This window comes from Amblyraja radiata, chromosome 5 (genome assembly GCF_010909765.2).
Source record: "Amblyraja radiata isolate CabotCenter1 chromosome 5, sAmbRad1.1.pri, whole genome shotgun sequence".
In the NCBI taxonomy this organism is placed as follows: Eukaryota; Metazoa; Chordata; class Chondrichthyes; order Rajiformes; family Rajidae; genus Amblyraja; species Amblyraja radiata.
In genome coordinates, this window is record NC_045960.1 from 41106631 (window position 1) to 41132021 (window position 25391).

A 25391-nucleotide genomic window follows, 5' to 3' on the forward strand; every position below is an offset into this window, starting at 1 on the left:
GTGAACCTTCTCTGTACTCCCTCTATGGCAAGAATGTCTTTCCTCAGATTAGGAGACCAAAACTGTACGCAATACTCCAGGTGTGGTCTCACCAAGACCCTGTACAACTGCAGTAGAACCTCCCTGCTCCTATACTCAAATCCTTTTGCTATGAATGCTAACATACCATTAGCTTTCTTCACTGCCTGCTGCACCTGCATGCCTTCTTTTAATGACTGGTGTACCATGACACCCAGGTCTCGTTGCAACTCCCCTTTTCCTAATCGGCCACCATTCAGATAATAGTCTACTTTCCTGTTTTTGCCGCCAAAGTGGATAACCTCACATTTATCCACATTATACGGCATCTTCCATGCATTTGCCCACTCACCCAGCCTATCCAAGTCACCTTGCAGCCTCCTAGCATCCTCCTCACAGTTAACACTGCCCCCCAGCTTCGTGTCATCCACAAACTTGGAGATGTTGCATTCAATTCCCTCGTCCAAATCATTAATATATATTGTAAATAGCTGGGGTCCCAGCACTGAGCCTTGCGGTACCCCACTAGTCACTGCCTGCCATTGTGAAAAGGACCCGTTTATTCCTACTATTTGCTTCCTGTCTGCCAGCCAGTTCTCTATCCACATCAATACTGAACCCCCAATACCGTGTGCTTTAAGTTTGCATACTAATCTCTTATGTGGGACCTTGTCGAAAGCCTTCTGAAAGTCCAGATATAACACATCCACTGGTTCTCCCTTATCCACTCTACTAGTTACATCCTCGAAAAATTCTATAAGATTCGTCAGACATGATTTACCTTTCATAAATCCATGCTGACTTTGTCCAATGATTTCACCACTTTCCAAATGTACTGCTATCCCATCTTTAATAATTGATTCTAGCAGTTTCCCCACTACCGATGTTAGACTAACTGGTCTGTAATTCCCCGTTTTCTCTCTCCCTCCCTTTTTAAAAAGTGGGGTTACATTAGCTATCCTCCAATCCTCAGGAACTACTCCAGAATCTAAGGAGTTTTGAAAAATTATCACTAATGCATCCACTATTTCTGGAGCTACTTCCTTAAGTACTCTGGGATGCAGCCTATCTGGCCCTGGGGATCTATCGGCCTTTAATCCATTCAATTTACCTAACACCACTTCCCGGCTAACCTGGATTTCACTCAGTTCCTCCATCTCATTTGACCCCCGGTCCCCTGCTATTTCCGGCAGATTATTTATGTCTTCCTTAGCAAAATAGTTATTCAATTGGTCTGCCATGTCCTTGTTCCCCATGATCAATTCACCTGTTTCTGACTGCAAGGGACCTACATTTGCTTTAACTAATCTTTTTCTCTTCATATATCTATAAAAACTTTTGCAGACCAGTCATATGCGATTATTAAACTTCTTTCCGCACTACATCTAGTCCACATGGTAGTGATTATACAGATGTCTGCTCCAACTATATTCTAAATTTGTGCAGGAGGGGCTTCCTTCTTATTTTGGAAATGGAGAAGCTCTCTTTTATTTAACAGTTGAAGCACAAGTCTCTATAGCAGCACCTGTGAACCTTGCAAACAATGTTCTCCCAAGTTATGCTAGTCTTCACTGTTTTCCAGATCAAAACTCACTTCCTACAGTGGTTCCTGCTTTTATGTATAACACGCCAACCCTTAAGATATGAAGATTAGCTTCTGGACAGCATAGACTAGCTTAACTGGGCCAAACAACACGGAATATTGACCTCTGCTGATTACGCTGTCTCGGCAAGGCCACCTGCATAATCAAGGATGAGTCTAACCCTGTCTTCTCCTTCCCTCTCCCATCAGGCAAGTGGTACAAACTTGTGTGAAAATGCACACCTCCAGATGCAGGGACAGTCTCTTCGCAGGTCATTAAACTAAACTATGCTAACCTAAACTAAAGATGGACACAAAGTGCTGGCATAAATCAGTAGGTCAGCCAGCATCTCGGGAGAAAAAGGATGTGTGACGTTTTGGGCCGTGACCCTTCAGGCGGATCTGAAGAATGGTCCTGGCCCGAAAGCTCATCCCATCCTTTTCCTCCTGAAATGCTGCCTTATCCATTGAGTTTAGTTTAGTTTCGATATATACAGCGCGGAAGCAAGCCCTGCGGCCTACCGGGTCTGTGCTGACCAGCAATTCCCGTACATTAACACTATCCTACACACACTAGGGACAATTTTTACATTTACCAAGCCAATTAACCGACAAATCTGTATGTCTTTGGAGTGTGGGACGAATCTGAAGATCTCGGATAAAACCCACGCGGTCACGAGGAGAACGTACCAACTCCGTACAGACAGCACCCGTAGTCAGGATCGAACCCGGGTCTCTGGTACTGCATTCCCTGTAAGGAAGCAACTCTACCACTGCGCCACCCGTTACTCCAGCACTTGTTTCTATCTTTGGTATAAACTAGCATCTGCAGTTCTTTGTTTCTAAAATTAAACTAAAATGTGAAAGGTAGTTTTATGTGCAGGTCACATGGTATTGTCATCTCATTTGCATTGCAATGAACAAGTAGTGATTAATTGTGCATGACAGTCTGACAGATCTTCTTGGGGACGAACGAAAAATCTGCAGGAGGAACACAGCAGGTCAGGTAGCATCTGTGCAAGGTAAATGAAGGGTTGATGTTTCGGGTCAGGACCGTTCAACTCGATTGAGAGTAGAGGGAAGGTAGCCAGTACAAAGAGGGGGGGGGGGGATCAGTAATGGCAAGTGATAAGTGGATCCAACTGAGGTTGAAGGGTGGAAAGGCAGCAGAGACTGGGAGGTGATCAGTGGAGGCAACAAGGAGCTGCAGATGACGGAATCTGATAGGAAGGTAGACAAAAAAGCTGGAGAAACTCAGTGGGTGAGGCAGCATCTATGGAGTGAAGGAATAGGTGACATTTTGGATCGAGACCCTTCTTCAGACAATTGGTGCATATCTGATAGGAAAGTAAGGTGAAGTATGGTACCGAATAATGGAAGTTGGGTGGGCAACTCAACCTCGATTTTTCTATTTTCCATCGAGTCTACTCCATCATTCAATCATGGCTGATCTCTGCCACCTAATCCCATTTTCCTTCCTTCTCCCCATAACCCTATGGGTAGCAATGGGCTCTTTGTTTTTCACTGTTTGACACAAGTAGCTTACTGAATACAAGCCAGTGGTTCACACCCGGCCATCCCTTATCATTCAACCAGATATTGCAACAAATCTCAAAGCTAAAGTCTTGTCATCATTATGTAGAAACGATTTCTTGATGTTTAGCAATGGAATACCCCATCATCTTCCAAAATGTTATTATCCAGCTCACTGATCCACTGCTGACTGGAGGGAACAAAACGTGCATTTTTTCAGTGTGTTGGAATGGCTGGTCTGTGTATACAGCCACTGATTGGAAAACCTTCATTTTCCGGCTGTTGCTACTTCTGAAAGGTGGTTTGTTCAACTGCTGAGAATTTGATTAATACCTTGCAACATAAACTAAGTAGCAGAGAACCATGAAGACACAGGCCAGAGGCAGAATAATGAATCCCTTTGTAGATTCTGTCACCTGGCTTTGCACAAGAAACATACTTCATTACTATTCTCATGTAGTCTGAGTTGCAAAGATTATTTAATAATAATAATATAATAATAATACATTTTATTTTCGGGCGCCTTTCAAAGTCTCAGGGACACCTTACAGAAATTAACAGAAGAGAAAAAAAACATATAGTCGGAGTAAAATAAATAATAAGGACATCACCACAACACAAATTAAAGACAGAAATCGCTCCAAAGACAAAAAATCAAAAAACACAATGTGAACACAATGTGAAGAGAGAGCAGCGGCAGCTAAAGCGCGCCAGCGTCCACTCTCCCTTCCGACAGCCATCTTGGACACAGACTAACATATTAACTTATACACAAAAAAATCATCCCCCCACAGTGGATACCACTGTGGGGGAAGGCACAATGTCCAGTCCCCATCTCCAGTTCACCCAAAGTCAGGCCTATTGAGGCCACCGCTATTGCCTCTACGGAGGCCCGATGTTCCTGGCTGTTCTGGCCGGGTGGTGTTGCCCCGGCGTCGGGAGAGTCCTCACAGCGGCTGGGCCACATGGAACGGCCGCTTCCTAGCTGGGGACCGCGGCTTCCGAAGCCGACAAGGCCGCGCCGGGTTGGAGCTCCCAGGCTCCCGATGTTAGAGTCGGCGCCGCCCGCTTCGCTCCGCAGACCGGCAGCCCGGAGGTGTTGATCTCGGCGGTCACAGCTCACCGGAGCTCCAGCGCCTCGATCCAGCGCGGCGACCCAGGCAAGGCATTGCCCGCTCCGCGATAGCGCTACAGCGCTGTGCCGCCAACGAAGCCGAGGTGCTGGGCGGTCCCCGCCAGGAAACGGCGCTCCACGCCCGCTGGTAGGCCACGAGGATGGGTCGACGGGGCAGTCCGGAGAAAAAGCTGCCTCACCGACCAGGTAGGGACCTAGAAGTATAATTACCCCCTTCCCCCCACATTAAGAAGTCCATTTCTCCAACAGACGAAGAACAAGACTTACTAAAAACTTCAAAAAAAAATGAATTAAACGGACGGCTGCTGGTTAGCAGCTGTTCCCCAAGATGGCTCCTCCTCCTTGAATTATTTGACTCATTCCCAAAAGATTGACTCACCAATTTAACTGATGTGACTTGGTACAGCTTAAATGGGAATTGTATTATCCATTCAGATGGAGCAAACCACAACTTTTAGAATGATATATATAAATGTCTTGGATGTAAACATAGACAAATTGGTCAGGAAGTTTACAGATGACACCAAGTTCGCTGGGGTCACAATGTCTGGTCTCTGTATAAGAAGAAATCCAAAGAAAATCTGTATTAGCTCCAAAGAAAATCTTGAGAACTATTGACAAATAAGCTTAAAATCTTGTGGTAGGAAGGGCAATGGAGGGAATTCCGAGGGATAAGAGATCTTCTTGGGGACGAACGAAAAATCTGCAGGAGGAACACAGCAGGTCAGGTAGCATCTGTGCAAGGTAAATGAAGGGTTGAAGTTTCGGTTCAGGACCCTTCAACTCGATTGAGAGTAGAGGGAAGGTAGCCTCTATTCTGAGGGATAAGAGATATACAATTTGGAAAGGCAGGTTAATTACGGAGAGTCAGCATGATTTTTTAGTTTCGAGATAGTATGAAAACCGGACCTTTTCAAGAGTTCAAGAGAGTTTATTGTCATGTGTCCCTGATAGGACAATGAAATTCCAGAACATAGTAGGCATGAATACAGAACAGATCAGTGTGTCCATATACCATTATAGAAATATATACACACATGAATAAATAAACTAATAAAGTGCAAATAAATAGATAATGGGCTATTAATGTTCAGAGTTTTGTCCGAGCCAAGTTTAATAGCATGATGGCTGTGGGGAAGTAGCTATTCCTGAACCTGGCCATTGCAGTCTTCAGGCTCCAGTACCTTCTGCCCCACCGAGTTCATGCTGACCAGTGATCACCCACAAACACTAGTTCTATCCAACACCCAAGAGACAATTTACTGAAACCAATCAACCTACAAATCTGCACATCTTTGGAATATGGGAGGAAACCAGAGCACCCAGAGAAAACCTATGCATGGAGAATGTACAAACTCCATAAGACCAAACCCGTAGTCAGGATTGAACCCGGGTCTCTGGCGCTGTAAGGCAGCAACTATACTATTGCCTGGGAGGTTGACGAGGGCAGGGCCATGGATGTTATCTATAGGGATGCCAGCAAGGCCTTTGATAAGGTTCCACATGGTAGGCTGCTTTAGAAGGTTAGATTGCATGGGATCCAGGGAGAACTAGCAAACTGGATACAGAATTGGCTTCATGGAGGCTAAAGGTGTTTGTCAGACTGGAGAACTGTGACTACTGGTGTGTTTCAGGGGGTGTGCTGCCCCCATTGCTATTTGTGGTTTATATCAACAATTTGGATGAGTGTGTACAAGGCATGGTTAGTAGGCTTGCAGCCAACACTAAAGTGGGTGATATCATAGATAGTGAAGATGCTTATCAAAAAACCAGCAGTATCTTGGTCAGCTGGGCAAGTGGGCTGAAGAATGGCAAATTGTTGTAATTCAAATAAGTGTGAAGATTTGCATTACTGGAAGTCAAACCAGGGCAGGACATTCACAGTGAACTATAGAGCCCTGGGGAATGTTGTAGAACAGCAAGATCTGGGATTACATGTACATAGTTCCCTCGAAATTGAGTCGCAGATAGATAGGGTGGCATAGAAGGCTTTTGGCATGCTGGTCTTCAAAGTTAGGCAATTGAGTATAGAAATTAGGACACCCTGTTACAGTTGTCCAAGATATTGGTGAGGCTATACTAAATATTGTGTTCGGTTTTGGTCAACCTGCTAAGGACTCGGGTTAGGTTGGGGGGAGTCCCCCCCGCCACGGGTACCATGTAATCCCGTGCTACCTGCTCCATGGTCGGATAGTCGGCGACTAAATTGTCTCCCCCACCTGGTTTGCCAGGTGAGGGGGCTGTGGACCCCCAGCAGGACCAAAAACAAGACCTGTCAAAGGGCGGATGAGCTTCTAGTGAGCCAACGGCCATCCACACCTCCGTAGAAGTTGCGATCACTGTCATAAAGCATAATGATGATAAAGCACACACCCCAAAATCCTATACTTCCAGCGGCAGAAGTCCGCAGGAACTGGAGGACAGATGTGTGGTGCGTCCGTCACCATTCCCGCCGGAAATCAGCACAGCTGCATCGCTAATTTTTTCAACGATGATGAATGATGAATGAATGCTAAAGGAAAGATACCATTAAACTGGATGGAATGCAGAGATGTCACTCAAGGGCATGAGCTATAGGCTGGCTAGGACTTTATTCCTTGGAATGCAAGGTGTGATCTTATAGAGGCACATAAAGGAAGTCGGATAAGTACACAGAGAATCAAGAACAATTGGGCATAGGTTTCAGGTGAGAGGGGAAAAACATATAATGGGATCCTGAGGGGCAACTTTTTCACAAAGAGGGCTATATGGAACATGGTGCCAGAGGAAGTAGTTGAGGCATGTACAATAACAACATTGAAAAGACATTTGGACAGGTACATGGATAGGAGAAGGTTAGTGGGCCAAATGTGGGCAAATTGGACTAGTTTAGGTGGGGCATATTGGTTGCCATGGAGAAGGGCCCATTTCTCTGCTGCATGACTATGAATGGCCATAGAATTCATTTAAAGTAGATGTGGATTCTGCTCTGTTACACATTTGATAGCAGAGTTTAAATTTGGAATTTTGTCCACTTTGCATATTTTTTTTGCAGCTTTACAATTTTATTGTAGCCGGAATTTGCGTATCAGTTACCCCTATTTCCCAGTCTAACTAACAAGAACCTTGGAGATTAGTATTATTTATATACTCAATGTTTATCCTGATATTCCGCTCAACAAAGAGCAGGAGAATAGGGACGCTTGTTTTCCACTGAGACGGATAACCTAAGGCAAAACCTAAAAGTAGATGACATGAGTCATCAGAAGTCATGGCTTCAAGAGAAATAACCAGTTAAAAGCTGAGAGTTTTTTTTAGTTCATTCTGAGTTCTCAGATTTAGTTAGATAAAGAACAGCACAACAACTGTGTAACATAAGATTTGTGTTACTCACATTACATTCAATTCCATTTCAGTCTGAACCTAAAAAGTGACAAGACCATTGAATCACATTACCCGTTTTTAAACAGAGCAGACTATTTTATTGTTTAAAACAATTTATTGAAAAGGGCTGAAGTTAACCATTTGCATACTTTGTTCCAGGAATTGAAATATTATTCTGCCCACAGAAATTCCTTTATTTCATTGAATTAACATTAGTGTGATTGCTATTTTAAACAGTTTCTGATTTTGGTAAATCTAAAAATGTGGTTACTAATAATGCATTATAACATTATAGTGTTTGGCCTATATCCCTCCACCTTTTTCCTATCCATGTGCCTGTCCAAATGTATTTTAAAAGCTGTTATAGTACCTGTCTCAACTACTTCCTCTGGTAGCTCGTTCCATATATCCGCCACCCCCTGAGTACTAAGAAAAATAATTATGCACTATCTTGTATTAGCACATCAATGAACACATATCTAACTATGAAACAGAAATGCATTAGAAATAATCAGAGCAACAGAGAAATTACTTCAACATCTCTGATAAATAACAATTCATTGGAATAGTGACGAAGGTTTAACTCTGTTTCTCTTCATAGATTCAATTTGCCTTGGTAGGTATTTCCAGCATTACGTGTCTTTATTTCACATTTCTGCCCAACACAGTATTTTGCTTTTGTAATCTTGTGAAGTCCCACAAACATTTAAGATTATGGACATGTGAAAAAGATTAGAATTACTAACTATCAGTGTTAAGAGTTAGTGACTGAAACCTAAAGTTGACCAGTGCAGTTTCAGAAGATCTGAGGCCAATCTAGAGAACATTTGAATGATGAAGCTGATGAACTTACAGACTCACTTCAAGCACACAGAATTGACCAAACTTCAAGTCAAGTTTAGTTTATTATCATCTGCACAAGTACAAGTGAGGTAATTGTAAAATGAAGAGGTTGCTTGGAGCAGCACAAAAATCAGGTTATGCCATGGATTTGAAATTCCAGTTGTGCTAAATTGTAATATAAATTGTATTGACTGTCATTTGATTTTCAATTGGCGATTTGTGCTCCTTTCAGGAAGTTTAACTCAACAGCAACTGATTTAATCCCTAGTCTATACATCTATTTTAATGTTCACATTTATAAAACGTGATCAATTTCCATACTGGAATCAAACATGTGATATTTTTTTTTTGCTCGTGTTGGGCAAGATGAGCCTCTGCTAGAAGATGTATTCAGCACTGATACAGTATACAAAAGTCACATTTTGACCAATATGTTTTAATCTTGTATAACGTGCTTAATTTATCATTGCAAAATTCTATAGTATTGCTGCAATAATGACTGACCTATAAACACCAACACTTCACCCTGATTCACCTAAACCAACGATTACACTTTGAAAGTAATTCATTGCTTGTCAAGCTCTTTGAGACATTTTGGAGGGGCATGATGAAGTGTTGCAGAAATACAAGTCTTTCATTTTCCCATTCATTCCAGCTCAAAAAGCTCAACCAAGACATGAATCAAATTTTGATTATTGTACTGCTGGGTGATTCTTACAGATGAAATTGTATGAAAATTTGACTTTTGCTTTTAAGTCATAGTTTTCTATCTGGGAGCTTCCAGTATGGAGTGGAACTTCATAAGGACTACTTAGTTTAGTTTAGAGCTACACCATGGAAACTGGCCCTTCAGCCTAATGAGTCCGCACCGACCAATGATCACCCGTGCACTAGTTCTGTCCTATACACTGAAGACAATTTACAGAAGCCAATTTACCTACAAATCTGAACGTCATTGGAAAATGGGAGGAAACCGGAGCACCAGGACAAAACCCACACAGTCACAGGGGGAACGTAAAAACTCCATACAGGCAGCACCCATAGTCAGGATCAAACCCGGGTCTTTGGCACTGTAAGGCAACAAGTCTGCCGCGGCACTACTATGCCACCCCCAGAGGCCAATTAACCTATAAATCTGCACGTCTTTGGAATGTGAGTGGAAACTGGGGCACCAGGACAAAACCCACACGATCACAGGGTAGAATATACAAACTCCATACAGGCCGCACCCGTAGTCAGTATCGAACCTGGGTCTCTGGTGCTGTAAGGCAGCAACTTTACCTCTGGGACACCGTGCCACCTCCTGCTACTGCTGAGAGAAATTACGAGCGCTCTGGTGGTATTTTCTGAATGCTCATTGAAATTTACAAAACATTAGGTACTTAGGACTCGCATTTTTCCAATTAGGGCTCTCAATGAGAATGTTTCTCGTGCTGGGAATGCCCAATTGAAAACCTTTATCGCAGCATGGACAGCTTTAGCACGCTAAGATTGTACTATACACATATCTGGATGAGGCATATTGCAACAAGTTGACATCTAATCAGCAATTGGTTTATCTGGCAAGGTCTGTGCTATAACAGGGTTCACAGTGAAATCAGGCAATATTGTGAATCCCATGGGTGGCCTATTAATAATGTATTCCTGCCTGACCCCAGGCAGAGGGCATTTCCTTAATTTATTAACCTTTAATAGAGAGCCCTGGGTCGCCAATGCAATTTCCAAGGTCTCGGTACAGTAGTAGAGGCTTTTGTGGGGATGGGTGGTTTAGGACAAGCATAACAATTAAGCCATTTTCTGCTACAATGATTTGCTCAGTTACCTGTCAATGTGTTTCTCTGCTCGACTGATTCCTGTCGAATCTCTTAAAATGTTAAAATGATGGCTAAAGTACTGATTTAAATGCATGCAAAATAACTTGCTTACGGTGGCATATTTAAAATATGCTAAGTGGTTTATTCTAGCTTAGGGCATAGAAACCCATGATCAACATTGTCAGGTTTAGTTCTTTGTATTTACGGATGCATTCTAGGATTCTGGTTTATTATTTGTAAAGATTTATGATCTCTGCAGATGCATCAGAGGCATGGATGTAACAGGTAAAATCTACTAAATATAGATTGCTGGCTTTCTGTCCTTCACAAAGATAAATGAAAAGAAAATATCTAGATTGCAACACACTCCCAACATTGGCATCTTGAGTATCCATGATTTTAATTGGATTATCTTTGGCAAAGTCTTTAGCCTCTAAACTCTGAAACTGTTACATAAACCATGTCTTTCTATCTCCATGTTTAAGATGCTTTTAAAGAGTCATAGAGTTTTACAGTATGGAAACAGACCCTTCGGCCCAACTTGCCTACACTGACCAACATGTCCCATCTACACTAGCCCCACTTGCCTGCGTTTGGCCCATATCCCTCTAAATCTGTCCTATCTATGTACCTGTTTAATTGCTTTTTAAACATTGTGATAGTCCCAACCTCATTAACCTCCTTCAATACTCCATGATCCCAACACCATTTGTGTGAAAATGTTACACCTCAGATTCCTATAAAATCTTTCCCCCTTCACCTTACACATATGCCCTCTGGTTCTCGATTTCCCCTACTCTGGACAAGAGACTATGTGCGTTTACCCAATCTATTCCTCTTGAAAATCTTGAAAACCTACGCTGAATAAACGTGTTTATTTGACCTGATATCTCCATTTGAAGCTGAGTATCAAATTTTGTTTGTCAGCACCTCCCAAAAGGACCTTGACATAATTTTCCATGTTGAAAGCATATGCTACTGTAGATTTGAATACTGCCTGAACAGCAGGTTTATGGTGATGGCATCCTGGATAATCATATTCAAGCCATTTATATATAAATCAATACAACATTTAAAAGTTGTCATTAGTTTTGCAATTTTTGTTTACAGCTATGATTTTGCTTAGACTTCATGTAATGATAATGATGACAATTGTCGTAATAAGAACTGAGCCAAGAGATCCCTAATGTAGAATGCTGAACTCTTTAACAAAATATAAGAAGCAAACTTAAATTTAGAAAGCAAAGAGAAATACTGAGGTCATTTTCAATCTTGGTGTCTGTGTAAAATCCCAAAGGAATCTTCACTAGGCTATACCAAAACCACCCTATCTTCAACAGAGGCAAATAAATCATTTTATACACAACATGATCAAAAATGATTCTAGACAAATTCTCTGATCTGATACAAAAAATGGGAGCTGCTGTCTTTCTCCCCTCTCACTGCAGCTATTATAGTGATCAAACAGTCAAGGATGATACTGCCCTTTCATATCCTCATTAGTAATCTTTTGTGTCTCTCTGCATTCAAACCTTTCATGTTTTGGAGACCAGTTAGAATTTGTTTTATTTTCATGGACTTGAGTCTGTCATTTTAGAAACAAGGTGAATCTTTTCATCTTGTCTTCACAAGCCAGAGCTTTGGAGTGTCAGTGGCCAATAGTTCCTTGCTGTTTTACCACTCACTCTGAAGACAATTACTTCCTCACATCAATTAGCGGCCAGACGATAAAACTATTTTCTCGCATGCGGTGGGTGCTATGCCAATCTCTATTTAGTGTTCCAGTTTACAAGTGTACTGAACTGACCCTACAGGCCTATTGCCAAGCTGTTTCTCATACCCTATGAAACCCAAAAGGGTTGCTAATGCGATTCTTTTGGATTTTCTGATGAGGGAAACGCTTAAATTAATTGGTGTTAAATTGTCAAGTCAACAATGAGTTCTCTTTGGGTTTATTTTCACTTTACTTCTGGCTGCCTGTGTTAACAGCTCTGTAATTGATGTGAACAAGTGAATAAGTAGTCAGCGGCAAGCATTTCAATTACAGCAAGGAGTCTCTGTCATTGCCACCTCGCCCACGGCAGAGGAAATGAACTTAAAATGCATAATGGGTCGGCAGGTCATAAATCTTTGGGAGAAAATTGGCAGCTGTCACCAAAAAATGGATGACAGTGGTTGCAGCAATGGAGATTAAATGAGCAGGCATTGTGGATGATGCAGTCCCAGGAGAGATGAAGGCAGTGGATGGTGGGAGAGTGTTGGGGAGTATATGAAGTAATCCCGGAGTGATTTCAAACCTCGCCTGCCCGTGGGATAAGAGTTTTATAACTGAAGCAGATGGTTATTGTTTACTTCAATGAAAACTAAAGAGAGAGAAAATTAAAACATCAGCATCAAATAACTGGTGAGAAGTGAATCTTAATGCTCACCGCCCCCAAGGCATTGTTATGAAATAGTATCAAAGTGTGCTTTTTATTGTTACACACGTGACAGAGTCTGTCTATCTTTTCATTGTAAAGTGAGTTCAAGGGACTCGAACCAAAACCTATAAGAGAGGCCTACTCCAGCAGGGGAAAGGGTTTTTGATTTATATTGCAGCAGGAAACCTCTTAAATTATGTCTATTCCAGTTCTTCTCAAAGCATGTTCCACGAGGAACATCTAGTATTGCCATGGGATTTTATTTTATTGTTAAATTTACATCTATCAGAATTGATTAAAGATGACCTTGTATGTGGTGTACGCTGCCCTTTAACTTGGGCAGAATGTACAAGCAATGGACAAAGTTCACATAGAAACCTAGATCTTGAATAACAGGGTAATATTAAACTATTTATTCTGTAGATTAATATATCACAATGAACATTGTTCCCATATAGGCAAATATTTGCTATTTTGGAAGAAAGATAATTTTATTAACTTTATTTTTCTACCTTTTCTCTATTCTTCTTTGGGCACATTGCGTCAAATGCAACTCTTTGAATGGTATTGCAACTGAACATGAGAACAATTTACAATACACTTTGCCAGCTTTAATTTAACAGCATTTCGTTATAATTAATTCACTATAAACATCTGGTATAACCCAGCGCATAATTTGTTTTTTAATTAGTACAATATCTAATTTTATTTATTGAAATAATTGTATTATTGCAATTCTTGCATAATTGCAAGAAGGTTGATGTATGATTTTACTGCCAGTACCGAGATAAATTTTGATTTGAAGGACAAAATGCAATTTTGGGAAGGTTTACTGTTTAAAAAAAATTCCGCTGTTCTAACATACTTGGTGAAAAATTTTGATGGATCTGAAATTCCATGCAGTTTCCCAATTCCTGCTGCGACTTTCGGGGGGAGATGATGATTACCCCTTCCTCTGCAGGCTATGCAAGCCTCTGACCTAAAGTAAATGTCTCCATCTCCAAACTAGGATGAACTGCACTTGCAGGTTGCTGTTAGAAACTCCAGTTTGAATGGCATGCATCTGAAGAATAAGTGGCTTTGGTGCACATTAGTCGCCAGCAATGGATGTTTCATTATAGTTATTATTGTTTTAGAAAGTTAGTAAAGTATTATTAGTATGAGCAAAAAAGACAAATAGCTGTTGGGCACTTACTTCTGAGATGCAGATTTATTTGTGCAGAAAGAAAAAAAAACCTTCCCTCTCTTTACTATAACAATAATCTTCAGGTATTTTTGCTGACTAAATTTAAATAAATTTACATAATTTCCTCTCAAAACAAATCATTGTTATTTTTGCGTTATACTGAATGAACGCATCTTCCTGTATTTGCACTTTAATTTAAATTTATATTATGGCTATAAACATTAACGAGCTCCGATTTGAATATTTATAAGATCTCAAATGAAAATAATCGGAAATGTTTTAATGAAACTGCAGAGATATGTGACTGATTGGTTTTGACATTTGATTTCAGTCTTGGAGGGAGTTTGTCTAATGCTTATTGACATTACTTGTCCAAACAGCTCCCTCACAGGTTAGCGGTGTAATGAAGGATAGAGTGCAGCAGAGGATTGTCAATCTCTCCTGGAAGGAACCGGAACATCCCAATGGAGTCATCACAGAATATGAAATCAAGTACTATGAAAAGGTGAGAACTGCATGGCACGAGCATGTATATACCTGCATCCGCCCTCTACTGATCCCACAAATCAAAACATTTAAGTCTACTTTCAACTAAACAATGCCTTAATTTTGTTCAGAAAACAGTATCTCTTTCAGGTTGCCTTTGACTAGAAACCTATATCTCACGCTGGAGACAAAATCATGTCACCATCATTGTCATTGTGTACTGTGGGAGTATATTCTCCAGAGAGGCTACGATGATTCAAGAGGGTGCTTCACTACCATCTTCCCCACCAAGTGTAGAGATGGGCAATAAATGTTGGCCTTGCCAGTATACGCATCTCCTGCAAATTGAAATGGTGCCCGTGAAGGCAGTGGCTGAACCATTTAAGCACCAAAGATGGTTCTGTATCTGATTTCTGAGCTGTGCAACATAGCTGAACTCAGTCACAATATTAGCTTCATCCAGTAGTTTTTAAGAGAGAGTTTTAGCTCTTAGGGCTAAGGGAATCAAGGGATATTGGGAAAAAGCCGGAGCGGCGTACTGATTTTGAATGGCGGTGCCGGTTCAAAAGGCCGAATGGCCTACACCTATTTTCTATGTTAAGGGGAAAATCGGTTTCCAATCCCCAAAGATTGGAAGGGGATCTCGAATCCCCTGGGTGGCACTGAGAGAAAAGGTGTTGTGATAGGTGTTTACATCTCCTGTGGTTGCACAGGAAAGCACCAGGGGAGGGAGCACGTTGGTTGGGAAGGGATGAGAGAACCAAGGATTTGTGGAGACTGGTCTCTGTGGAAAATGGTAAAGTCTAGTCTCGGAAAGGTGTGACTGGTAGTAGTATGACGTTACAGGTGGTGGAAATGACAGAAAATTATGTATTGGGTGCAGAGGTTAGTGGATGAAAGGTGAGGAGCAGGGGACTTGTTCCATTTGGTGGAGTGGGGGGAGGTGGGGCACCGAGAGTAGAACTACGGCACGCAGAAGAAACAAGGATGAGGGCTCCATCCACAACTGCAGGGGGGGACTTAAATTTAAGTCTCTTAAATGCTGCTATTGTATCTGACTCGGCTTCCGCCCCCGTCAGCACATTCCAGGCACTCAGCACCTTAAATCAACTTGACCCACTCAGCTCTTTCAAACTTTGCCCTTCTCACCTTAAGTTTATGCCTCAAGTATTTATTTTTCAATCATGGGAATAAGGTTCTGACTGTCTTCCAGTTGGGTTTGTCTGTAACCTCAGATATGAAAACTGGAAAGTGATAGATATTCCTAGAGAATAGCATGTTTGGCTGACCTTCATAAAATCAATGAAAAGTTTGGAACAAAGGAAGTTTTGATTCAGGTAAAAATAAGTGGGGAAAATGTTATAAACTGGGAACCAAATAAACTCTTGAAATATTAGGCAATGGGACGTTCTGTTAGGAAGGAGATGAGGTGAAATCTCTTTAGTCTGAGGATGGTGAATCTGTGGAATTCTTTGCCACGGAAGGCTGTGGAGGCCAAGTCAGAGATAGATAGATTATTGATTAGTACAGGTGTCAGAGGTAATGGGGAGAAGGCCGGAGAATGGGGTTTGGAGGGAGAGATAAATCAGCCATGATGACTGGCAGATTAGACTTGATGGGTCAAATGACCTAATTCCTTATGACCTTATGACAATACCTCAGTGTGTCTGAATTTTGAAAAAAAATCACTTTTGGTTTTAATCACAGCCAAGAAAAAAGTAATATGACACACCCATCATTTATTTTTTCTTAATAATCTAATAGTAACAAAGTTCCATGTCTTGCTGCAAAGCTGGATTCTTTCAGGTTAATCTGTAATCCTGATTTGGCCCTATTGCATGCAGACACTGAGATTTGCATGCTTTATACCCACTCAGATTTCTACTCTTTCTCTTTAGAAATGCCACAATATGTGGCATTTATTTAAAATTACACTCCCATTTCTTAATTTGATCCTCCCGGCCATCTCCGTGCACTCCAATATTACACAGAGAACACAAAAAAAGATGAGCAGCTGGCTGTTGATATGTTAATGCAGAATAAATGTGACTGCTGTCTGCTACAAAGAATGATTAATGCCACAATGTCACTGATTAATTCAGTGTTATCTGGGAATTCACCCATTGTCTTATTGAGAACATGCAATGTGTTGGCTGTACTCTGTACTGTATTTTGGCCTGAGCTTCTAATAGAAACATTGTCGATAATCAACATGACAGCAGAAAATCTCCAGCTCTGAATAGCGTGCAGCCTGATGTCCATTATGATGGAAAACAAGTCATAGTCATAATATAGTAACTGATGGGGCAGCATCAGTATAACGTAACTGTGGCCCCAAACATTGACGTTAACTAATCAGATTAAAATCACAGGTGGTTCTCAATATACCAAAACAAAGCCCCAGAGACTAATTCACTGGGCTGCAAAACACTGATCACACACACTCCAAAGCAGTAAATGACTTCTCAATGCTAAGTGGAAAACATTCACTTTGAAGCTTGTTTTGCTGTGCAGATAAAGTGATAAAAATGAATTACTGCTGGAACAAGATACTGGAGCCAAAATCTATGTATTAAAAGCAGAGACTATTTGAAGGCTAGTTTGTCCTTTTGAGAGATTTAATCTGAACAAAGATGAAAGTATTAAAATAACAGTGAAATAAGCTTTAAAAAGTCAGTTTTAACAAGATGGGATATGATTAGATAGAATTTAATAGGTTCCCAGGGGCAAGTTTCAGGACTATAATTTAATCACGAGGTTCAGGTGATGTCATAAACTGCAAGATCGAAGCTCTAGTGGTTTGTGAATATTATTTGAATCCTTCAGTTGAATAAGCAGCCGTAAACTCATTCCTGGACATGTCACTTATCATGACACAAGCATGAAAAAAGATTTAGTTTATTATTGTCACATGTTCACTGAGATACAGTGAAAAGCTTTTTTGTTGCTTGCATTCCACTCAGCAGAAAGACTATACATGATTACAATCAAGCCGTCCACACTGTACAGATGCAAGATAAAGGGAATACCATGTAGTACAAGATACGTCCAGTAAAGTTGAAGGTCTCCAACGAAGTAGATGGTAGATCAGAACCCCTCTCTTGTTGGTGATAGGAGATCTGAGGTACACAAAAATGCTGGAGAAACTCAGCGGGTGCAGCAGCATCTATGGAGCGAAGGAAATAGGCAACGTTTCGGGCCGAAACCCTTCTTAAGACTGATGGGGGGTGGAAACCCTTCTTCAGACTGATTCAGACCATCAGTCTGAAGAAGAGTTTCGGCCCGAAACGTTGCCTATTTCCTTCGCTCCACAAATGCTGCTGCACCCGCTGAGTTTCTCCAGCATTTTTGTGTACCTTCGATTTTCCAGCATCTGCAGTTCCTTCTTAAACACATAGGAGATCTGAGATTGGGTTCAGTTGATTAGGTTCAGCACACACAAAGATTAGACTTGGGAGGTGGGGAAGGAGTCTGAGGCTGGGGGTGGAAATCAGAAGAAGCCTGGCATTGATAGAAACATGAGCTCACCTGGAAATCTAGTCTGGGACTGTAGGGAAATTGTGCTGGGAAGACCAATGGTTCTTTATTATCACAAATATCCAAGTACAATGACATTTCTTTTTGCATACAGTTCAATGGTAATCCTACTGAACTGTTTGCAGTCCTAGACCATGTATAGTCTTTTTCCGTTGACTGGAATGCATGCAACAAAAACTCGGTAAACAGAGAAATGGAAAATGAGCTGGAAATCCTGATTTGTCAATTACAATTGAATCTCTAAACAATAATGGTTTAAAATATAAAAACATTCCCTCCCACTTTTTAATCTCACTGCAACATTTAATACTTTTTTTTTTCCAGAATCTAAAAGATCGCACTTACTCCACAGTAAAATCTACCTCAACATCAACTACCATTAATAACCTGAAACCAGGTACAGCCTACATCTTCCAGATCCGAGCCTTTACTACAGCTGGCTATGGAACCTACAGCCCCAGGATAGAAGTCTTAACCCTAGAGGAGAGTACAGGTAAGACTCGCGAACACGATCCTTTCTGTGCTGTTAGGCAAAAAGTATGTTTCTCACTAACAGATTCAGCCTGATTCAATTCCCTTGGGAAGTAAATGCAGATGTGAGGTATCCCCTGCTGAATTTCCTGGACAGCTCAAGAACAATTATGGCAGAGGCCCAGGAGTTGGTATCTGCCAGATTTATTTGCTAGTTAGTTCCCCATGACAATAAAGAATCACTAAGTAAAGTGAATGGAAAATATCTGCCTTGAAAACATGGTGTAATAAATAAGTAAGCAATGCCCTCTTCTGTGCCCACCAGCACCTTGCCACAATGTTGATTTACAGTGCATTGTGGAATTACAGATTTTACTGACAAGCTTTTTTTCACTGAAGATGAAGTTTTATGTCCATCCTCCTCCACCACCCCTAAGGCTAAATAGGTATGTTGGGGAGAGAAGGGAGAGAGGGGGACTGAGCTATTTTGAACTATAACTGTCTATATTAGCACAAGAGGCTTTTCATGTCTCATGGCACGCACCCAGAAATCGTGCAAGGCACATCATATATAAATATTTCAACATCTGTTGACTCTTTGTGATCAGATAAGCCTATGAATATTGGGTGAGAATACCGCTAACCTGATCTATAGCATGGCTACACATCAATCCTACTATCCTCACAAATAATAATCAACACATTGTCTAAACACAGTTTTTAATGACAATTGATGTGCCAGAGGTTAGCATATGTCAGTCACTTGGCTACAGGAAGCGATAAATATGGTCAAATTCACTGGGATTTCTTCTACCAAATATAATGTTTTTACTGTGGTTTTTGTATCAGAAGATAGTAAACCAAATCTCATTACACAAGGTCATTTTATTCAGTTCTAAATATCTCATCATCTCAAGCTTGAATCCATAGATTCCTTTGAAGGTTGATTCTTTTGCCCTGTGGTTAGTTTTTTTTTTCGACGAGGCTTTGATATTTTAAGCACGTCTTTCCGCAAGCAGTCATCTCCCAACAGCCATTAGAAGACGGCTTGATTTTAATGAATAATAAACATGACTTAATGCATATTGTTCAATTTATTTCTGGACATGGGCTGGCATAAACTAACTGCTGCATGGATAATGCTTTTCTATCTTGTTTTTAGATGCACCATCCATTTTATTAATACTTTATAGACTTGGTACACATGGACTGTTAATTGCACTGACCAGTGCTCTTGTGAAATCTATGGGTACATGGTCTGAAAATGCCATCATATACTCGTACACATATCTGACCAATGTTTTATAAAGTGAAAGCCTAACCTCTCTCCTCTTGGACTCAATGGATTGGCTAATGATTACTGATATCCCATATGACTTCCTACCTGTGTTACAGTATCTACCGGCAGTGTCACTTTCAAGGATCTTTGGATTTAGGCATCAAGGTCTCTTTGTTCCTCAATACACTCTTAAACTGAACCATTCATAGTATGCTTCTTGGCCTCACTAGAACTCACAAAATGCAACATCTCACATTGTATGTGAGCATCAAATTTCATCTGCCATTTCTGAATCTATTTCACCAATGATATCACCCTGTAGCCTGAGACTATTCTCCACACACTCAATACCTCTGAGAATCTTTGTCTCATCTACAAATCTACTGATCATACCACCGACATCCATATCCAAATCATTGACGTGCATCAGAGAAATTGCAAACAATAAGAGTCTGGGCTTTGATCACTGATGAACTTCTAATCCCAGACATCCAATCGCAAAAACAACCTTGCAGCAGCGTTCTGTCTCTTACTGCCAAGCCAATTGTGGATGCAATTTACCAACTTGCCCTTCATCCCATAGGTCCTAATGTTTTGGACTAGTCTTCTTTGTGAGATCTTGTCAAAGGTCTTACTAAAAAAAACACATCTACTGCATATAGACCTCTTAAAGATAGCGGAGTAAAGGAATATGGGGAGGAGGCAGGAACGGGCTACTGATTGTGGATGATCAGCCATGATCACAGTGAATGGTGGTGCTGGCTCGAAGGGCTGAATGGCCTACTCCTGCACTTATGGGCTATTGTTTATTGTCATTGCCCTCATCAATACATTTATTTTACCCCTTCAAAAGATTCAATAATTTTGGCCAGGCAGGATCTGCCCCTGATAAAGCCATGCTGGCAATCTCTGATTAGTACTCTGCCTTTCCAGGTGATGCTGATAATGTTGTTACATGATGGACACTGCTGCTTTTAGTGTACACTGAATGTGTGATCTGACCAGTAAAGTTACAGTTAATTGACTTTTACATTATCCATTCAGTCCTATAATATATATGCCATATTTCCTGATACAGGCTGGTAGCACAGTTACATATTGGCTGCACTATAAGATGTTCATTGTATGCTGATTGTATGATAAATGCCAATTTAAATTCCTGCAATTGGAACATTATTGTTTGATAAATATACTTATGTCATATCACAGTCACTGGACAATGTGTTTCTGATAATCATGAATAGCCACAAGGATCTAGAAATAATACCCATGGTAGTTAATGTGAACAAAATATTTCCAGAGATGATAGGCATGAATTCAAGGCTGTTTTATCTGTCAAATCATTTCTAAATTATTTATTGCATGACCCATATTGTTCTAAAAAATTACTTTTTATTATTTTGCACCAGCACATAAAACAATGAATTGAATCGCCCCCGAGGCTCCGCAAACGTGCATCGCCATTCAGGTCATAACTGACATTCTTGTGAATTTTCACAGCCAGTCTCTGAATTAGATTACAATTTTGTGATAATTATATAATTGATCATCTCATTTTTACAGGACATGCTTAATACTCATTTTTAAATAGATGAAATCTGTGGTGAATAATAAAATCAAAATCACTGGGAACATTTGAATTGTACAGAGCATGATGAGAAATGGTTAAATATTGGTCAATTCTGGTTGCCAAACATGTGCAATTGACTCCTGCCGAAGTTCTCATTACTACATTCTCATGGGCACCTTCAATCGCCCACCAACTAAGTAGATTAACTGTGTAATTTTCTAATCTTGCCTCAAGCTCAATCTTTACCTGTACTGTTGGGGTCATTCCATTTGGGACTTCAAGATACCTTAAGATTGAATTGATGCCCTCCCTTCTAGTATTTCACTGCACTTACACATAGACGTATTATTAACTTTCCAACCAGCTTAGATTTTCTTAATGAGATAACATTGGTATAATTGCTTAGCTTATGTAAAGTGCTGTATTTCATTACTCTCCAACAGTCATTCTATGCCTTGAATCAAACTAAATGCAGAGCTGGATATTTAAGAATTCAGTATCGGTGACAAATAGTTAAAGGTATAAACACATCATTTTATCCAAGCTTGAAGCTTTAAATCCACATGGTAGGTTTTCACAATTAAATGGCTAGCTGGCACAATTTGCATCATGTTGGAATAGATCCCAAATTTTGCTGCAGCTAGAATTATTCAGCAACTGCAGTTCGACCTAGTTTTGATGGATAGAATTAGCAGCAGACTGGATAATTCCATGTCCACAATTGCAATTGTTTTAAGTGAAACAGCATGCATGTAATCTGTGAATATCTCTTTATTATACTGGTGTAAAGGAGAATTTATTTAATTGTCATTGCACTATAAACATGGAGCCATTGTACTGATAACTAAATTGAATTCAATACATGAAATTGACACTACTCACTCAGATTTCTTTCAGCTATAAATAAACAAATGCCTGCTGCACTGTTGTCAAATCTCCACAGAGCACTAAGTGTGTTAGCTTTTGTCAGCAAAAATGTCTACACGTATGTCATCCCAAAAAATCAGTATTAGTTCTCTCACAGTTGAAATTAAAGAATCTTTAAACTGATGTCGATCCTGGTTATTTACATTCACTGTGATATTATTAAGTGGACAAGATGGAATTGTGCTTCATCCATATAATTTTAGTCTGCTCAGAATATATGAATATATATATTTAAATAAAGAGTTGAATTCCAGTGGTCAAAATAATTTGTTCTATAATTTTGCTTATGTCTCTTTCCATTTACTTTTCCTGAGGATGTTAATCGGTTGTTTATAACCATCTCCCCAAATATGAGCATACTCACTTTTTTACGCAACAAAATTGTGATGACCTACTTTCTTTCACCTGTAGGTTACAGTTGAAAATATATAATGTTGGGTATAGAATATAGATTTTCTGTAAAGCACATTTTGAACAATATCAGTTGAATTACTTAAACATGCAACTATGTTATTCACCCTGAGTTTGTACTTATGGCAGTCTACATCGGTTAATCTGATCAAAGGAAATGAAAGATTAAAAATAGCACATTTATAATGATCAATTAAATGTAAGTGTAAGCAATCCAATAAAAAGAGTTTATTTCCATTCTTTGGTTGTGCAAGCTTAAAAATGATGCCATTTCAGATGATCTGTTTAACTCATTTATAGGTGACTGAAGTGGGCTGAGGTTTGATGTTCTGCAGTCACGTTTCTAATTTTGCAGATAAAATTATGCAAATTTATGATATAGTATCAGATTTAAATGTGGCAATTCAACACCATTTTATTCATTCATAGTATCAGATTTATATCTAGATTCCTCTTTAAAATATTCTAGACCAAGTGGGACCCATTGGGTCCTGTTCCCCCAACGTAATATTCCACCACTCACCCATTGCCCCCAACTGCGCAGGTGCGGCTGAGGGGTTCACGTTGTGATGCCAGAGATCCCCATTGTGACGTGAGTCACAGCAACCCTCCCCCAACTGCACCTCGCCATCCCTCTTCCTACGCCTATCCTTCATTCCCCCTCATCCCCCAGCACTCTCTCCCTCCTCCTCTCCCCAGGATCTCGATGTAAACCACCGCCAGCCCCGTTTTCTCCAGAAGGCAGCGATGAAGTTGAACTTGAGGCGGGGGTGGGGTGTGGGGTGGGGGTGGGAGCGTCCTGGAGCCGGGGGAGGGGGAGAGCTTGATGCGGGGGCTGTCGCGGTGGGGGGGGTTAACTGGAGCAGGGGGAAGGCTTGAGGCGGGGGCTGTCTGGGGGGTCGAGCGTCATGGAGCGGAGGGAGGGGGAGTGGGAGTGCTTGGAGCGGAGGCTGTCGGGGGGTTCGAGAGTCCTGGAGCCGGGGGAGGGAGTGGCCAAGGTTACCCGGCGTGGACTCTTCCCGCCCCCCCAGTCCCCGCACCGGCTCCAACCCCAGCCCAGGGCCCGGGGGTCAGAAATTATAATAGAAGGAAACTTTCCCGTGGAGCCGTCGGGTCGCCTTTGTAAAAGGAAAAAAATATGACAGTCTGAAATTGTGCAAAGGCTGCACTGAGGACCCATGGGGTTTCCTTTGTGATGCCTGTCAAGGCGCGCAGAGGACCTGTGGGATGTCCTTTGTGACGCCTGTCAAGTAAAGACGGCAAGTGGGGGCTGGGCAAGTGGGGGTGCTGTTTTTTAAAAAGTTTTAAACGTCAATAACGTAAAATATACTTTCAATCTGAATTAAACTTGTTATATTTACATCACAGGACAATGGTGAGTAAGGTGGGCCAAAATTTGTAGTGCTATCGTGTACCGTTTTTGCACAAATACAAACCGGGCAAACAATCGGACAAACAAACAAGATGAGAGTTCTAGTAATATAGAGATATTTGCATCATTTTACCAACATAGTTAAGAACGTGATTGCAGCACATCAAACCTCAGCCTACTTCAGTCTCCCGTAAACCAATTAAGCAGATCAATTGGAATGGCATGATTGTATTAAAGAAGGTTGGTGTACAAGATTGAGCATCCTTCACATCTTTGTGTGATGTATGTGGAATACTACCACACACAATTTCCTTGTTCCCCTGGTCAACTACCTCAACAATATTGCAGATTTCAACATACAATAGAAATGTGTTTAAATATGGGAAAGGTGTTGCAGATCTGGAAAGAACACGAGGTGTTTGTGACCCGAATGTAGATTCTTCAGCTAGATTTCCTAGCAGTGTTTTTAAAAAGCTGCATTCTTTCCCGAGCAAAGCTACATTGACTGCACTGTGTAATTTTAAATACTTCAGCGCATTTATTTGTCCGGAGATTTCTCACGCTCTCAATATTTTTTTGGACACGCTGCTCTGTTTTGATCTCAGCTGATGTTGATTTTAAATTCTTTACATTCTGTTACTAGCTACTGCTGCTTCCACTGAGCAGAATCCTGTCATTATCATCGCTGTGGTCGCTGTGGCAGGGACCATCATTCTGGTCTTCATGGTGTTTGGCTTCATTATTGGACGAAGGTATGGAACTAAGGAACATGCCGAGCCGGGTCACACACTTGAGGGGTACGTGATCGTGGTGTACACAGTAACAGTGCATCCAGTTGCGGGAGAGGGGAGGGCTGCAACGTGTATAATTGCTGTCTATACAAAGCAGTGCAGAATATATGGGATCCTCAAACCTTCAGCAATGTTGCTGCAATAGGGGAAAGTAAAGTCAGCTATATAGAATAACAGGCGGTCAGGTGGAATAGTGATGTTTATAATCATTGGTGTGATGCAAATGCAAACGATAAACCATTGATTAATCCAATACACCTTCAGTTCATTCAATGTTTTATCGTATATGACATTTGTCCTCTGCAAATCAGTTTTGTTGCATGGTTTTCATACCTTTTAATTCAAGTCTGAATAATTTTATCTCTTCCATTAATTTCTCATGTCATATTGCACGGTTACCACAGGTGTATCTCAGGATTCCATCCTTGCTTCTGTTTTCTTTGTACTTCATGCCATTGATGTGCAAACCCTTGGTAACATTTCCTGCAAGCACAGAATCTAGTTCCACGCAAAGTCTGGAAACATTCACCTGTACTTATTCTCCCTCAGCTTTGAGATATTTTGCAGTGCTCTGTAAATCAAAGACTTTCTTTAAAATAGACACAAAATGCTGGAGTAACTCTGCGGGACAGCATCTCTGGAGAGGCAGAATG

At 40.9% G+C, this 25391-nt stretch overlaps 1 protein-coding gene across 4 annotated transcripts in view; it reads left to right on the forward strand.

The window, feature by feature from the left end:
• Window positions 1-25391, forward strand: part of epha7 (EPH receptor A7) — a 255858-nt gene that overhangs the window by 185129 nt on the left and 45338 nt on the right. For 2 of the 4 annotated variants that reach the window (XM_033021065.1, XM_033021066.1), the window contains exons 6-8: window positions 14275-14399; window positions 18242-18410; window positions 24591-24744. In XM_033021065.1, coding sequence (XP_032876956.1) covers window positions 14275-14399; window positions 18242-18410; window positions 24591-24744 — 448 coding nt within the window. The remainder of the gene's footprint in view (window positions 1-14274; window positions 14400-18241; window positions 18411-24590; window positions 24745-25391) is intronic. The other 2 variants (XM_033021067.1, XM_033021068.1) reach the window with 1 other exon arrangement.